Here is an 18,202-nt window from a genome sequence, read left to right as displayed (position 1 = left end):
GGCAAGTGCTGGCGTTCTTCAACTGCTCTGCATGAATGCTGTCAGGTCTGGGTGTTTTCCCACATTGAAGGCTTTCCAGGGCAAACTTGAATTTCTGTGTACTGAAGTCAGTCCACAGCCGAGTCACGGTCAGCAGATCGTGTTGTCCGGAAGTGCTTCAGTTTGGCATTTACTTTGCAGGGAAATGCTCTGTCTGGGTTAGGGTGGTGACCATTGCTGATGAGGGTTCTTGTTATGGAGTCACGGGATATTAAGTATGCTGGCTTCCTTGCTGAGTAAGGTAGTTTACCATTTTCCATGCTTCCATTAAGATGGTTTACTATTTTCCATGCTCTCTGACTGAGGTGATTGAAGTCGATGGTTGATACTGCTTCTTGCTATCAGGATCTGTGGGCCTCATCTTTTCTAGACTTAAGTTCGGCAGCAGCAGCAACAGCACTCGCCTCTTCATTGTTAGCAGCAGTCTTGACTACGTTGTGCAAGTGCTCACATTCAGCATCCCATCAAGGAATGTATGCTTTCCAATTAAATGGCCACGAGGGATGCACCTCTTGTAAATTGCCATGGTAGATTGGCAAAATGCAGCATAGCTGGCGTCAACATCCTCAGTCAGGAGCAGTGGAGTCTACTGCTTTTGTTGTTAGATCATAGTACATCTCCCAATCAGGTTTTCTGAAGTTCCAGTGCTTGGGTAAGGTAGGAGTGTGGCAACTAGGTAGGCATACTTGATGGGGGCAGGAGACATTGCATGGGGTGGACAAGATGGATACAGAAGGAAATTCTCAGGAGGAAAAACTGGAAGTTTGTAAGGAGGAGTGATTGGGGTGGTTCATGGGGATGGAAAAGATCATTGTTTTGGAATGGGGCCGATGATCTGAGATCGTGGTGAACAGCTGTCTTGAAGACCTGGAGGTAAGAATGAGATTGAAGAGCATGTGGAAGTTGCTTCTACGTCTGGTGGAGGTGTCGTCCACCAGACGGCGGTCTCCTTGGGTTAACCTGATGCGGTCCCTTCGGGTGGGTGCCTGGAATGTCCTATCCCGAAGAGAGGATGATCACCTGTCTCTGTTATCATCTGAGCTCAAGCGTTTGGACATCGGTATTGCAGCACTCTCTGAGGTTCGGAGACCGGATTGTGGCAATATCATGGTGGGTGATTACACGTACTATTTCGTCTGGTCGATCTGATGGTTACCATACCCAAGGAGTTGCTGTAGCTGTGTCCAATAAGCTGACTCCAATGATAATTGAGGTAACACCGGTCAACGAGCGTATTATGAGACGAAGGATTCGTCACTCCATCGGTGTCATTTCCCTGGTCTCTGTTTATGCTCCGACTGAGGCGAGTGATCTCACCGTGAAGGATGCATTCTACGCCACTCTCGAATCTGTGGTTGATCAGTGCCCCAGACGAGATACTCTTCTAGACTTGGGGGATTTCAATGCATCGACTGGAACTGATAGGGATGGTTATGAGACGTGTGTTGGTCCCCATGGGTCAGGAACTATGAACCAGAATAGTACTAAGTTCCTTTACTTTGCAAGAAGTCATGGATTTGGGTGGCCGGTTCATGGTTTCAGTGCCCACAAGCTCATCGCTGGACTTAGTATTCCAACGCTGGCAGTGTGGCAAAGGAGATTGACCATGTCCTCGTTGATGGTCGCTGGAGGATGATCCAGAACTGCCTGGATGTTGGCAAGCTCAAGGATGAGAGGGAAGCTGAGGAGTTTCCAAACAAGCTGAATGGAGATTTGGGGGAGTCTGGGTGCTTTGGGAGGTCCTGAAGAGTTGTGGAGTGCCTTCAAGACCACCGTCCTTGATGTTGCTGGTGGATGTCTTGGAACTCACCGCAGGGCAAAGAAGAATTTGTCTCTCAAGGGACACTGGATACCATTGACGAGAGTCGCAGGGCCAGGCTGAATGGCAGAGCTGAGCTGTTCAGGGAGCTGAGGCGTAAAACTGTACGTGCGCTAAGGGTGGACAAGGAGGCCTATGTGCGAGGAATCTGTGAGGGGGTGGAGCATCACCTGTGGTCAACAGATTCTCGTCCTGGAGGAGGCCAATGGACCGACCACATCCCTCGTGGTTGCAGCAGGTTGATCGGCATCTCAAGGAGATGGGGATGGGCCAGGCATCTGCCTGGGGGATGGCCAGACGGAGGCCCCTGGAGTACCGGCGGAAAGTGGACGCAGCGACGCGCTGCTCTGGCGCATGCTCCCATACCTGACCTTCTGCAAGCTGGGAAAAAAGATGAATGAATGAGTGGAGGTGAGTAGTGATCCTGGCTTAAGGAGAAAGTCCTTGGTTCTTGTCTATCAAAAAGCAACTGGAGGTCAGATTTGGAAGCCCAATCACACAAGGTTTCACTGTCAGTTGATTAGTAGTTACAGCTCTGTTCGGTATGTGGGCAGTTGAAATCGCCGGCAATGAGTACTGCAGAAGTAACTTGGGGTAAATCCTTGCTGTGGAGTGGGGGTGGGGGTGGTTCATGTCACCCCACAACAAGTCTGTGCATATTCTTAAGCAAACTACCAAACACCATCTTGGAAGTCTCAAAGCTGAACTCATCAACCAGTCTTCTTTCTCAAAATAGTAATGGCATCTTACAAGTTCATCTTTGGTGTATGCTGTCCCTCCATCCTCTCAAATGGCATCACCGCAGTCTTTGCTCGAGATAAGGCAGCCCTCCTCGTTAAACTCTCAACTTTGTGTTTGCCTCCAAATCTAATGTTCTCAACCAATCCTACTCTGTTCCCAACTTACCCCATCACACCCTCTACCTTACTGCATTTTGTGTCTTTTTCACCCGAGAAGGGAGAGAAAGTTCTGTCCATCTTCGAGTCTACTTCGACAACAGGGCAAAAATGTATTCATGCCCATGTTCTCAAATCCTGCTCTGCTGCTCTTCCTTCTCTTCTGTCTGTGCTCTTCAGTCTGTCCTCCTTTGGCCACCTTCCATCTGCCTGGAAGTCAGCAAACATCACTCCTTATCCACAAGAGGGAGGCATAAACAGATCAACTCCATTGCAGACCAGTAAGCTTACCTCCAATGATAAGCAAACCTTTGGAATCCATCATTGCTGCTGATATAATGTCAAATTTTTGCTGTTTTCAAATAACATCTTTCAAAGTCCTTCCTTGGCAAACCTGAGCTCCTGACCACGAACAAAGCTTTCATCTGCAGTCTGATGGAGTACTGCTCTCCCCTCTGGGTTGGTGCTCCTGCCTCTTACCTTTGTCGGCTTCACGCTGTGGAAACCAAGACATTTTTGATCATTGGTACCTCCCGCGATGAGGCTGAGTCTTTGGGTCTTTCACTCTCTCACCGCAGGCAGGTCAGTGGTCTTTCTGTCTTCTACCTTCTCCTCTCCGGTCTCGCTCCCCCTCCCCCTGCTCTGTGTGCTATCTGCCCATATTTCCGCAGGGCGCTCATGGTCCGCCAGAAACCCCCTTAGAACTGGTTAAACTACTAAAATCAAGAATCACTGCTCACCTTCACTCTGTCATTCCTCTTTTTTTCCCGCCTTTGGAACAAACTCCCACACACTCTTCAATCCCATTCTTCCCTCCAGGTCTTCAAAACAGCTATTCACCAGCATCTCTTATCTTCCCCCATCAAAAACCACGATCTTTTCTACCCCCGTTAATCCACCCAAACCCACCTCCTTCATATTCCTTGCATTTCTTCCTGAAAGTCAATCTTGCTTACCCCGTGCACCCCATCCCATCCCTCTCCCTTCCACAGATCTCCTCATGTGTCTCCTCCCTACTGTTTTGTGCTTCCCTCTCCCGTCCCTCTTGTCTCGTGCTCCCCTTGTTATACGTTCTGTGTGTTAGCTCTTATATGAGCCTTGACATTGTGTATTTAAAAAAAACAACAAAAAATACATGATATCTTACCATCAGTTGGAGTCCAGCCCAGTCACTCAACTCTGGACAGGATGCTCCTCTTGAAGCAATGATTGGAGGCCCTAAATATCAAACAAGAAGTCATGAGCATCTCCTGCATTTCTCTCGGGTATTTGGCAGAGTCTGTCAAGCATGCTATTGTATCTGCCGAGTTCACTGGTCGTGACTTGCATGGTTGCTTTCATACATGGATTTCTGACTTCCTTCATGTGTGCAGTCAATGCATTGCTATCGATGGAACCCTCTCTTCTTCTCTATGAGTAGAGGTTCGGGGGCCTAAGGCAGTTTATCGGGTCCAGTCTTGTTCCTCGTCTACATAAACAACATCTTCTATTCTATTTTAAAAATTAATCTACATTATGTCTTGCAGTACCCCATATTACTGATGGGCAGACAACACCTGCTGACCTCTTTGCTGATGTTGAATAATCAAATTGGCTGGTATGATCAATGGAACGTCTTTCAATCCTGGCAAATCTCACAAACTCACCTCTGGCTACAGAAGGATCGTCAAATTAAGCAACCTATCTATTTACATGTTCAGCCATTAGAAAAGGTATTTTCTTGAACTTCTAGCCTCACAATGAGCCGTGACCTCTCCTGGGCCATCCACATCGCAAAGCTGATCTTTAAAACCAGCCAGTGATGGGCATCCTCCAACTCTGTCATTCCAAGTCATTCCTTAAAAAGTCAGGACTGCTCACAGCTCACAGCTCACATGTCCTTTAACTGTAGATTGATGAAGTATTGGTCTCTATGGGCTGACATCCTAGCATCACATATGTCTCCTGCAGTCTGTGGACACTGAAGCTATCGACCTTATTGGTGTATACCTCAATGAGCCCAAAGCACAAGGCCTGTTGTCATGTAGTAGATAAGTCAGTGGTGTATTTATTTATTTTTAACTATCTTTCCTCCAATATATCCTCCTTTTCTTTACCTTACCAGACTCAGCGGTGTTATGTTTAAAGCCTCTTCTCCGAGTCTGGGAGGTCGGTGGTTTAAACTCCGGCCGAGTCATACCAAAGACTTTTAAAATGGTATGTGCTGCTTCCATGTCTGATGTTCAGCATTTAAAAGGAGAGAGCACGGACCATCGCCATCGGTTGGTATCCATGGAGAGGATGAAATTCTTCCTTTGGAAATGCCCTGCTGAGTGCCGTGAGAAAAGCGGCGCCATTTTATGACGTCGTTGGTACCAGGAGTACCTCGGGAAGTGACAGCACTTCCCCAAGTTCAGTGGTTGTGTTTGTCTCATCTAACAGTCTTGTGTGTGCATGTGCGCTTGAGAGGGAGAGCTCCACTATGAGCCTGAGATCATGTTAAAAAGGGAGTTCTCTGACCCTCCACAACAACCCCAGGATACATGTGTTCTTCCAGTAACCCCCTCCTCGTTAAACTACCAAATTCCAAGCTCACTGTCCAGAGGCAGTTAAACCCCACTTTTTTCATCAGGGCGTCAAGCAAGTGGTGAACTTCCATCGCATATCATCATCCATTGCTACCCGCAGTCTTTTATACCCACATTAACCCTGACTGACCGAACTTCACCCTTACTTGCAGGTTGCTATTTTCTCCCCCCCTCTTTCCTCTTCTCCTGTTCATTCATTTCCTTGCTTATTGTATCCAATTATTGTCAGTGCATTGCTTTTTTGCCTCTTGTCACCTCGCTCTTCTATGAACCTCTTCTTTCAAAAAATACTTCTCGCTTTCCATCTTGCTCACCGTTTTGTTTTTATTTCTTTATTGCTGTCAAATTGTTTCGCCTTCACTGCATCGTGATTCTTAAAATAGTTTCCTTTCTACAGCTCAGTTACATGTTGCTGGATCTGGTGCTTTTGCAACTTTTCCCTGAGTTGGGAGATTCGGCTGCAAGTGCCAAGTCCTCCGTTCTTTGTTGATGTGGTCCATTGTAAGATACTGGGATTTCATCACCACATTTACCTGCCTTTGTTCACCAGATGTTGCAATTCTCCAGCTACAGTTACTGTGGTGACTTATCGGACAGTTTGCATTGCTTATCTTCTTTTCTAAGTTATTTCGGAAGGTTCCACTCATTTTGTGCACAAGCCTGAAACCATTCATTTTCTAATTTTTGCTCTTTCGTGTCATTTTCAGAATTGAAACGATTGTATTGTCTCTGATTCTTACTCAGCACAAGCATCAATGTCAATATTTTTATTTCAGGAGTACTCCATGGTTCAAAGAAAAAAAAAAAAGAAAAAAGACAATTGGTTTCAGGAGTGGGATTAATAGCAGCTAAAAACTTGATAATACTGATTAAAGAATGTACTTAATTTGGAGGAAGATGTACAAATCTAAATGCTGAAATACTGAAGTAAATGATGTCGAAAGGAGGTGACAAAAAAAGTAAAGTGGTTGGGTGGGTGATTTGGTGGGGGGGGATGGGAGAGCACAGAACTGATATTGAGCAAAAGTGCTCATGTTAAAATTGAATGGTTTAATATGAACTTGTGCTGCATTGACAAGCAGCGCATTCTTTTGCACTTGTACATAGTGTTTAAGGACAGTCGACTTTTGCTAATCCGAATATATCTCTTCTGAAGAAATTTAGATGGGCAAAAATTCACTTTGGTGAGAATATATTTTTTTTCCCACAGCCTTAACATTAAGTCCATAATTTACATTAAGTAAAGTGCAGGCAGGCACGGATATAGTGCAGTACTGTGAGCATCGATGTAAGGGCCACTTTTACAAGCATACTTAAAAGTCAACAACAATATGTACATGAAAATGTTCATGTACCTGTTTGGCTCTTATTGGAACTCTTGCAGTGAAGTGCACTGGAGAGCAGGAAGAACTTCTGGAAGAAACGATGCTCAAAACTTCCTGTCTATTGACCAAGATTTTCTTTAGTTCTTGAGCAGATTTAATCTGACTCCACTCTACAATTATTGGATGTGCTGAAATGGGCAGTGCAATGTAAGGCGTTAAAGGAACAATGTAAATATGAAAAAAATTAATTCTCCTTACTGGTAATTGGAGTGGAGACCAATGTACATGAGTGAGGTGTGAGCGACTGGACACGGATTTTCATTTATGTGTAGCCAAATGATACAGTATTCGTTACAACCGACTAAATGGAATGCAAGAGCTGCATTTTAATATCAGCAGAAATAAAACTTGTCCATTTGAATTGCATTCTGGGTGGCATTCAAATTGGTGAGAATCATGTCCATCAGGGCCCGAGATGAATAGCGAGATTTAAATTGGCATGAATTTGAATACTATAGAGGGCTAGCAGGATAGCTTATCCAATTCTGATGGCCCCAATGCTGTATTTGGTCTTTGATTTGATTAGAGGTATGCACACACCAATTTGAGCTGTCTGGCGTGGGTTTGAATCTCAAAACAGCTACAAAATGTCATCCTGGTGTTTCACAAGCATGGTGAGAGATCGATGTGTGGGGTATGAGTACATTAATCCCATCTGCCAGCACTTAGGAGTGTAATTGGATGACAAAGGTTGCACAATGCGTTTTGTGAATAGTCGGCAAGTTATCGCTTGTACCCTGAACAAATTGCCAGCCGGTTCCAGAAAGATTTGGGCCAGAATTGTTCATCTTGGCTGACTCCACAAGGTGGGAATAATTGTGCTGTTAAAGAAGTATTTGAAGTATCTATGCAGTCAAATGTATATGATTGTACATTGTTATGTTTTGTTATATTGAGTATTGTTTATGTTCATACAAAGATGTATTAGTGAGATTATCGTTAAATTTTTGAAATGTTAATAATTATACTTTATTCCAGTCATAATAGTTTCGGATTGTTTCCTATTGCTGTTGTTTTTTTTGAACTACTGTTGCGTTGTATTCTGTTATTTTATAAAGTTGTACAATTTGACTATAGTTGTAACAAATGTGAAGACGACGATGGTTCACGAGCGGTATTTGACGATGCAGATAGTTTCAGAAGTCAAGGATGAGACAATGTGATAATGTTTGACCAAGTTATAAAAATGATCAACATGATGTGGTACGAGTGACGGGTTATTACCTGCAAAATGTCGAAAACCCGGTTTCGTTCAACAACTTTAAAAATTTGACCTTTGCATAACCTTTAAAGGTCACAAAACAATGTTGTGGACATTAAAATAAGGAAACAGGATACGTGATATAGCTTAATGGAGTTATTTCGTCGAAGAAGGTCGAAAACCCGGTTCGATTCCCACAACTTTGAAAATTGGCCTTTGTGAACTTTAAAGGTCAAAGGTCAAGGATTATGACCTTTGGTACAAAACTTCCTCTGGAACATTCCAGGAACAATAAATATAACGTCATATAGGCTATATGGCATTTCGCATTCCTCAGATTATCCATACTTTGATGAAATCAGCGTAAAAACAAACTTGAAGGGGGCGCCATGGGCAAGGTGTTCGAGATAGAGCAAAATGGTTTCAAGACTTTAGGTGGGGAATGACCTCAAGATTATGCATAAAAAAATATTGTTATCCTAGCTCTCAAAGTTTGGGCGGTCGTCTGATTTTTATGTCAAAATTCGAAATTTTCTAAGTTCTTGACCTTGGGACTAAAATGAAAAATCGAGCTTCGTGGGGCTATGCAGGTGCCATTGGGCTAACCAAATGCTGAACCCCTGCCAGATTTGACAAATCCCTGAGGAGAAGATGCAAATTTAAATCGGCTACCCCCAAAAAACACAATTTGCAATTTTCTAAGTTCGTGACCTTGTGACCTTGACCTTGGGACGAAAATGAAAAATCGAGCTCTGTGGGGCTATGCAGGTGCCATTGGGCGAACCAAATACCGAAACCCCTGTCAGATTCGACAAAACCCCTAGGAGAAGATGCAAACTGAAATCGGCTACCCCCTAAAAACACGTTTTTTGGGCGTGGCTCCGCCCATAATGGGCGCACCACACTCATTTTCAGGAAAACAAAACTTGATCATGATATTGTTGCGAATTTGCACCCGCCGGCGTGCGAACGGCCACGTAACTCGAATCGCGGCACGTCGCCCACGGGACGGACAATTCTGTCGTGACCCTCTCAGACTAACGCCGGGAGCTAGTCACGGGTGGGCCTTTCGGCCTCACCACGATCATGCCAATCGGCCCCCGCATGGGATAGGGTTGTTCGCCAAATTCGACCTACCTAAGTACCCACGCGGAGGATAGACCAGGCGATCGCACCTCGCCGCAGGTCGACTCCAGATACGGATCACTTAAGCGACCCGTTCCGTACTATCGGGATAACCGAGCGGTGTTATCGTCGGCCTTGACGGTTCCGATTAATTATCGGGCGTATTAAGCCCACTACCAACCCTTCACGTGAAGCAAGATGGAGATTCAATTAAAGAAAAGACAAAGCGAAACAGGAAAAACAGTTCAACATAATGCACATTTATTCCGCGGCACACGGAGAGCACACATATACAATTACAACAATTATGCACATATATCAAATGCTACAAAAGAAACGCAACAATGCAGATCTACAACCGACTACGCGAGCACACGGCAACACTTACACAGTTTTACTTTATAGACGGCGCCAACAACACATTTACTCAAAAGCAAAAGAAAAGGGCCACCCTCAAAGACAAGGGGGCAGACGGGGCCTGTGGGCCACGAGACCGGGTGGATCCTACCCGTGTCTTTGTGATGAGCCGCAAATGTGGCGGCGCCCCAACTCCGTGCTCCTTCGCGGGATTCGTTGGCAATGCTTGGAGTGGGGTGGGAAAGGGGCCCCCCTTTTCGCACTATCTCAGCGCGGGGGGGGGGGAAAGGGGGGAATTGTTGATGCTCTGGGGAAAGAGGATAGCTGGCTTGCTTGGGTCCCGTGACGAGCGACTCCACTGCGAGCTCGTCGCCGACCGCCTTCTTCCTTGCCTCGGACCCGAGCTATCCGGTCTCCTCCGCAATTCTCCTCAGCCAACTGCAGCAAACCACCTGTACGCCCTCGGCTCTCCGACCTTTCCAGACTGACTCTTCCGAAAACTGACTGTCGCTGCCACACTCTGCCGCTGCCACACTCTACTCTCCAAAACTGACTCTTCCGAAACTCCCTTGACTCTTCTCAAACTGACTTGACTGACCCCGACTCGACCCTGCGCTCGGCACTTTATAGGCCGGCAGGAGAACCCGTATGCAAATTTCTGGATCAGAACGAGCTCGGGGGTGGAGCCACGCTCGCCCATTGGACGGAGAAAAAGGGGCGTGAGTCTCCCCTGATCCTCGAATTTGCATAAATCGATTCCACTCCGACGCGCCTGGAGGCGGGGCCAAACCGCCCTGTGCTTACTGATTGGACGGATCAGAAGTGGGCGTGTATCATTCCTGATCCGAATTCTCCTCGGAAAGGCTGCACTTTGCACTCGCAGTTCGGCGCGCGTCCCGTACGAGGCCAGGACAGCCTGACGCTCGGCTTTCACAAGTGGTGCAGGAATGGCCGCAGAAAGGGAGGTGAAGGTGGTGGAGGGTTTATTGTGGTGGTTTATGGCCATGGCGACGTTTGGAATGGCGGTGATGCGATGTTTGCGGGAGCGAGTTGTGAAGGTAAAGGTCGTGGCTGTTGGCGTTGTTGTTGTGAAGCGGCGTTGCGGTCGGTGGTTGTTGTGTGATGGCGGTTGAGACATGGTTGGTTCAAAATAAAGATAGAACAGAAAAATGGCTATCTCAAAGGGTCGCAGCCCGAATGGATCACATTTATTCCCTCTAAACAACGGGTTTGGGGCTAACTACACATGTACTTACAGAGATATCTCACCTACGGGACCTGAATGGTGGTTTGCGAATTTCCTCAACCGCAACAATATAAACCTCCCACCAAAATTTCATCAGGATCGGATCAAAACCCATGGAGCTATGCTCGGGACAGACAGACAGACAGACAGACACAACAATAACGAATATAGTGGTCACATATTTTTTCGTGAACCAATACATGGTTCCCACAAACAAAGCGAAGTTTATCCATCTCATTGCTTCTCTGGAATGTGGGAGAAAGTGGTGATTCTGACATATTTATTATATGACAAATAGTATGATGCTGTCCCCATCACCGAACACTAAAAATCTGAATTTGATAGTTGGCCAGTGACATGCAATTTGATGACTAGTTCCATAGACAAAGGACATGACACAGTGATCTCCAAACTTTGGGGGGGGGGGGGTAATTTGACTTGTCTCAACAAATGTTAAAACCACGAATGTTTTTATCACCAATAAAAACGATTTTACACAATTTTGTGAATCTGCTTTTCATGAAAAATTGAAAGTGTCATGAGCTGTTTAATTGTTGCCAGCATCTTGATTTTATGAGGTTATCTTTTCATCCTTGTCTGTCTTTGTTTGTCTGTCTGTGATCATGATATCTCAAAAGGTTGTGGATGGATTCGGTGGTAACTTGTTGGACAGATTGGGTGCATAACTAAGAAGAATTGATTCGATTTTGGTGAAGATCCGAATCCGGATACAAAATATTTTTAAAGTGATTCTTCACCATTGAGTGATGGGCCTAAAAACGATATATAGCACGATATCTCAAAAAGCTATGAACAGATTTGGATGAAACTTGATGGACAGGTTGGGTGTGTAACAAGGACGATGTCATTCGATTTTAGTGAAGATTCGAATTCAGATACGAGCATTTATAAATTTCTTAAGTAGTTCTTCACAATTGAGAGATGGGGTCAAAAAATATATACAGCTTGATATTCCAAAAAGTTGTGGATGGATTATGACAAAACTTGGTGGATGAGTTGGTTTGATGACGAGAACAAGCTGATTCGATTTTGGTGCACGTCGGCATATCCCACCTATCAGTGGGATACAAAATGTAAACTGTTCAACCTGGCAGAGGTATGTGCTCTCCCGAGTGCCGTTCTGCCCAAGGTATGCAGAATTTGAACAAATTGCATAATCTTTGCACTGACTACCACGAGGAAGGCAAAGACAAACCACTGAGTTTAATTTTCGCCATGAGACTGCTTTGAAACCACTGGATCTACCCTGTGGCAAAGCACCAGACAGTTATAAAATGCAGATTGGTATAAAGTACATTGTGCAGTACCAGTTGTTCCCACCAGGTGGCTAATGCATTCCACAAAGTCTGTCACAAGGAGTATGGTTCCATTTTTTCTTTCCAAGATGGAGGCTCATGGAAGAGTGAGGTGATGGAGGATACCAAATTACAGTGTGAGAATAGTTGGCCACAATAAGCAAGGGAATGGGAAAAGAGGAGCAGTCTGCAAGTAAGAGGGTTCTATGAGGTCATGTCGATGGAGGTGAAAATATCGTGGATAAGGATTGGGGGAGGGAGGTGATATGAGATGGTGGTGCATTCCCTGATTGAAGCCCTGGGAGAAAGATTGGGAATCAACAGCTCAGAATTCTACAGATGGGAGAAGCAAGGAAAGACTGGAGATGTATAAAAGGCCTAAATTTTACAAGTTAGACTTGGAGGGGTTACTGGAAGTATACATGTCGCCTGGAGTTGCTGGGAAGGGTTGGATGATTGAGAGAGCAGAGTGAGCTAGACAGGAGCAGGGGCAGTAAAAGACAGGCCACTGAGCTGGCTACAATGTAAGAGCAACAGACATTGTTCCAGGCCCTTTTTGCGGGAGATGTCAATAATATTGAGAGTTTTACATTAGACAGAATCCATGCCTTTTGTGAATTCTTCATGAGAGCAATATGCAATTGAGGTACTGACAATGGCTTTGTAGGCTGTTATTCGTTCTGATTTTCAAGGAAAGACAGAAGATGCCCAGGAGGCCAGCTTTGCTGTATGGTTGGTCGAGGAGAGATTATGGCCGATCATGAGGCCGAGAAGTTCAAGGAAATGGAACTTATCCAGTGATGCCATGAAATTTCAAGGGTGGCTTCATTTCACAATTCTTCAACAGCAACAGGGAAAGATAGATTCTTCAAAAGATAGGATTGCCAGGCCTGACGTTGGACTGCCAAGAATTATGGCCAGGGTGCTGGTGATAACTCCCCTATGTTTCATGAAAGACACCACTCCCATTGCTGACAGATGGGTCTTCCGGATTAACATTCTTTCTATCATGCACACATTGACCCATCGCCTTGCATGCAGAACACTACGGTGACAGTTTATAGCCAGGTCAAGATTCTGGTTGGGGGTGAGTGTGGGGTTGGGTGAGGATTCACCAAATGCTGACAGCACGTTCAGCTTTTGAGGAGACCCTCTCACAGACAGCATGTTCACTACCTAAGCATATATTCACCCAAGCTAGAAATCAGTCCTACCAATGTCCATGAACCCCTCTCTCCTTCATCTTTTCATGTACCTATCGAGCGTACCGAACTGTCTCATCCTACCCTCAAAGCTTGCCTTCCTGAAGTATAATAGCCTTACTCTATTATCCTGAACTCGAACACTTGACAGAATTCTTACACATATTGTTATGGTCACTTTTTGTTTTGTATACATGATCGAGGCTTGTGGAAGAGCGAGAACACTGAATGGATCATGATGCAAAAGGAACAGTCGAGAGAGGAGGAGGGGGGGAGACACAAACAGCAGAGTTGAAGGCCAAGATAGAAGGAGACTTGGACAAACAAAGGGTGTGGGGAGGGATGGGAGACAGGAAGGGATGCAAAGGGTAGACAAGGTGGATACATAAATAAACTCCAAGCAGGAAAAACTGGAAATTTGGATGGAGGAGGAATTGGGGTTGGGTTAACAAGGGTAGAAAAGATCAAGGTATTGGATTGGGGACCATCTGAGATGGTGGTGATTACAGCTGTCTTGAAGACTTGGAGGGAAGAATGAGTTATTCTCCTCCTCTTCCCTTTATAAGGGGTGAGGTCTGATGACATCAAGCTTCTGCCCTGCCTTGACCACGATACTCCTTCACCTCCCTCTGTCCTCAGCCAACTCCCTTCACTCGCCAACCACCTCTACCCTCCTCATACAATCACTATATCTCAATCATGGTCTACCTCTTTTCCTCCTACCTTACTCCCTTAATCTATCCGCTCCCTTTGCCATTCTCTTCCCCCATCTGCACCAAGTGTCCAGCCCATCTCAACCGGCATTTCACCAATCTCCCCATCAAGATTTTTCTCCCCATCTGCACACCAATCTCCTTCCTCAGTTCGTCGTCCTTCTATCCACCCTCTTCACTCCCACAATCCTCCTGACTCAGATGTTCTCGCAAACCTGTAGCCTCTGTTGTATCTCTGTCAATGCCAGCATCTCCAGGTCGTAAATGTAGGCCAGTGTTTCACACGACATCAAAACCTGCCATTTCAATTTTTGTGATATCTTTCCATCTGCCATTACTCCCACCACCCTCCTCCATGCATTCGTACCACATGAATCTTCCTCCGCACCTCTGCCTCGGACTTAATATCCGTAGTCACTGTTCCACCTCGATACTCAAACCTATTTCCCTGTCTAATATCCTTCCCCTCGAACCTGATATTCATTTATTTTTCTCTGCTGCCCGACTCACATCACCTCAGTATTCTCCAGCCCATACTTTCCAAATGCCTCCTTCTACTTCTCCAGTACTTCCTGCATCTCCCGCCCACTTTCCACCACAACAGCCAGATCGTCAACATACAGCATCCTCCCCATACTACCCCTCAAGCTCACCTTCCTGCTTACCAGCTCCATCACCAAAATAAACATGAGTGGGCTGAGAGCTTCTCTGCATCAAACCAATGTTCACACTGAACTCCTCAGGCATTCCAGGACCAACCAAAACTCTTCCCTTTGTTTCCTTGTACATCCATTCCACAAACCTTACTGCTGCTTCCGGCACTTCCATCCATCTCAGTGTGGCCATCACCATCTCTCTCGGGGACAGTGTCGTAGGCCTTCTTCAGGTCCACAATTCCCAACGCCATCTCACCTCCAACCTCTTCTCCACCAGCTGTCTCAGGGTGAACATACCATCTGTCATCCCCCTACCCTTTCTGAACACCTACTGCTCTTCTCTGATGTCCATCTCCACCCTCTTCCTTATCCTCCTGTCCAGAATCCTCTTCAGCACCTTCATTACTTGTTTTTGGAGTGTAATGCCCCTGTACTTCACTGGATCTTGACCTGTCCTCTGTCCTTAATTTAACAATGTGGCACAATTAACCCTGTCCTCCACTCCTCCGGAATTGAACCCTCTCTCATACATATATTCAACAGCATCTTCATCCAACTGATTCCGACTTTTTCTGCTGCAATTATCATCTCTGTACACACCTCATTAATGCCGGGTGCTCTTCCCTTCTTCATCCTTTTCAATGACGTCTGCACTTCCTCCTCTGTGATTTCCACCAACTCCAATTTTCCCTCTCCATAATACGGTAGCTCCAACTCGCCGTTGCTTCCTTCCCAGTTCAACAGCTCTTTGAAATATCCTTTCCACACCTTCAATACTGCCCCCTCTCTGTCACAAGCCCCCCACCACCATCCTTAATCACTGCCCCCATTCATGTCCTTACCATACTCATCCCTGTCATGAGCCAATTTACAAATCATCTTCCTCCCACCACCCTCTTTCAACTTGTTGTACACATCCTCTTCCGTGTCAATGAGATTGCAGAGAATGTGAGGGGGGGGGGCATGGAAAGAGCAGTGTGTGCAAGACCAGAAAGTCAGCGGAAGAAGACAGAGACCACTGACCTGTCTGTTATGGCGAAGTGATAGACCCGTCAACTCAGCTTCATTGCGGAACATTCTAATGATCTTAAAGGCCTTGGTTTCCACAGCGTCAACCTGAGCAAGATGTGAAGCAGAGGAGCCAGCCCAGAGGGAAGTGGAGGACAGAACAGTGCGCCATCAAGCTGCGGATGAAGGCCTTGTAGGTGGATAGGAGTTCAGGTGTGCCAAACAAGGACTTTGTATGACAGAGGATGCCCAGTCCGCTGGATTTGGATTCCAACTTTGAAATGTGGTATGGCCGATAGTGAGACCCGTGAGTTTGAATGACTGAACTTACTCAAGAAGATTGATAACGAAGTAAGTTGGGGAGTGAAGGGGGGAAGTTGGGTTGCAGGACGGTCCTTTTGGAGAGAGATGGTGAGATTTGTCAGGATTGAAAGACAGTTGTCCTTAAATGTTCTCCGACCTCCACCTCGTCCAACATCTTGGGATCATTAGTTAAAAGGAGGTCAAGCACTACACTCCTTCTCATGGGCTGATATACTCATACAAACTGGGGTGAAAGGCAATCCTGGACTAGATCTAGGAAATCCTCTGTTCTGCCCTTTTCCTTTCCCAGGACTCAATCTTTCCCTGAAAAGTGAAAATTCCCCGTTGTCAATAATCTCCTTTTACCACGTGCAATTAGTTTTGAATTATCCATGAACCCTTCTTTCCTGGTCTTCCTTAACACCAGGATCCTTGATTAAAAATAAAAGAGGATCTGACAAGTATCTTGCTATTCTTACAGTCCATAATATCTCGACACACACAATCCTCGACATTAATGTCATCCCTTTCTTTCGATACACTTCTCCTTCACCCAGATTGATTCACCTCCTACTGTCCACACTTAATTGTCCTAACCTGAGGTTTGAAATGTAGGCCCTCTAACCACTACTGAGAGAGGAGCAGCAGCAGCAGCAGATCCAATGTTGAGTGACCACGACAGAATTGAGAGGATACATGCTTTTGTCCAATGTTGAGTGACCAGGACAGAATTGAGAGGATACATGCTTTTGTCCAATGTTGAGTGACCAGGACAGAATTGAGAGGATACATGCTTTTGCACCATCCTTGTGCATGGGTGTGATGTTTGTGACCCCCAAGTAGATGGCAGGTGGAAGGACAGGTCGAAAAGTGCCGATGGAGAAGCAAGAACTGCAGAGGAAATTTGACTACACAGGTGGGCACCGATGCCTTCAGCGTCCATTGCCGAAGCAGAACTTTCTCTTCCTCGGGGTCGGACGCAAAGTCCTGGAGACAGTCGGTACGAAGGGGTGAAGATGGGGACAGAGCGGAATTACTTGATCACACAATCAGATGATCTTTTGCATCTGACAAACCCTTGAGATGATATAATAAACAGCGTTCCTTCCCCGTTGCTTGCCTTTTTACACTTTATTTTCACTCCCAAATTGTCCAGGCCGAGTGGTTCTTATTTTCTTTAAGGTATGGTCATCAGTTTGAGGCAGGGAAGCACTCTCAGCCCACTCATGTTTATCATCGTGATGGAGCTGGTCAGCAGGAAGGTGAGCTTGAGGGGTGGTATGGGGAGGATTTTGTATGCGGATGATTCAGGTGGGTGCGAATGGGTGAAGGAGGGTGGAGGGAGTAATGGCAGACAGGAGGATATCAAGGAAATTGAAAGGGAAGGTTCTGGTGTGTGTCACGTCGGCCTTCCTTTTACGGTCTGGAAATGGTGGCACTGACAGACAACAACAACAACAGAGGTCGCAGATTTGAGAGAACAACAGATTTGCGAGAACAATTGGGTCAGGAGGATTGTGGGAGTGAAGGAGGTGGACGGATGAACTGAGGGAGGAGATTGGTGTGCAGATGAGCTTGACGGGGAGATTGGTGAAGTGCCGGCTGAGATTGGGCTTGGCCCTTGGTGTGGATGGGTGAAGAGATAATGGCAAATAAAAGAAAGCGGATGGGTTGAGAGAGCAAGTTAGGAGGAAAAGAGGTCGACCGCAGATTATGTGAGGAGGGATATCCGTTGGGGTAGGGGTGGGTTGGAGAGTGAAGAGAGTTGGCTGAGGACAGAGGGGAGAGGGGAGGGTGAAGGAGCATCGTGGTGAAGGCAGGACAGAACATTGGTGCCATCAGACCGAACCCCTTATAAAGGGAAGAGGAGGAGAAGAAAAATTTTAAAGTCCCATACAGTAAAAAATGAAACGACGACTTGAAAACTTTCTTGGAAACAATTTTCGTTCTGACAAAGTCCAAAAAATGGGAAAGCCGACACCAGCACGCAGTGTGACAACCGCCAAGAGACACCGATTGGGTGCTGAATGTATTTATTACGTATGCAAATATTGCAGATATATATTTTTAGATCCTCGTGGAGGATCTCTAGGTCTTACGTTGTTGTTCTTAATCTTCTTCTTGTGGACTTTTTTGTTTCACAGCCTACAGTTTTCATCGAAACTTCCTGAAACTTGGCATATATATGTAAAAATACCCTGCGCAGACGGTAACCATTTCCGATTTTGGAAATTCTTCCAAGAAAAAAGTTGACGTCATAATATCGCCGCTAATGGAAATCGCCTAAAAAATTATCTCCGAAACTGGGCAAGCTTTTTGAATTCTGTTTGCGGGAATCGAGCAGGGCATTAGCAGAGATGAATTACCGC

The 18,202-nt window shown here is 45.8% G+C and overlaps 1 protein-coding gene across 3 annotated transcripts in view; it reads left to right on the top strand.

Annotated features, from left to right (window-relative positions):
* SNX14 (sorting nexin 14) overlaps window positions 1–7,905 on the top strand; it is a 47,971-nt gene extending 40,066 nt beyond the window's left edge. For 2 of the 3 annotated variants that reach the window (XM_085879724.1, XM_085879740.1), the window contains one exon: window positions 5,719–7,905. In XM_085879724.1, the coding sequence (XP_085735850.1) occupies window positions 5,719–5,811 (93 nt within the window). In that variant the 3' untranslated portion in view covers window positions 5,812–7,905. The remainder of the gene's footprint in view (window positions 1–5,718) is intronic. The other variant, XM_085879732.1, reaches the window with a different exon arrangement.
* Window positions 7,906–18,202: the final 10,297 nt, after the last annotated feature.

Source organism: Eptatretus burgeri, chromosome 1, assembly GCF_056783735.1.
Source record: "Eptatretus burgeri isolate ZD-2024b chromosome 1, Ebu_testis_v1, whole genome shotgun sequence".
NCBI lineage: Eukaryota > Metazoa > Chordata > Myxini > Myxiniformes > Myxinidae > Eptatretus > Eptatretus burgeri.
The sequence above is the reverse complement of the archived record's forward strand: the minus strand, read 5'-3'. Positions and strand labels throughout refer to the sequence as shown.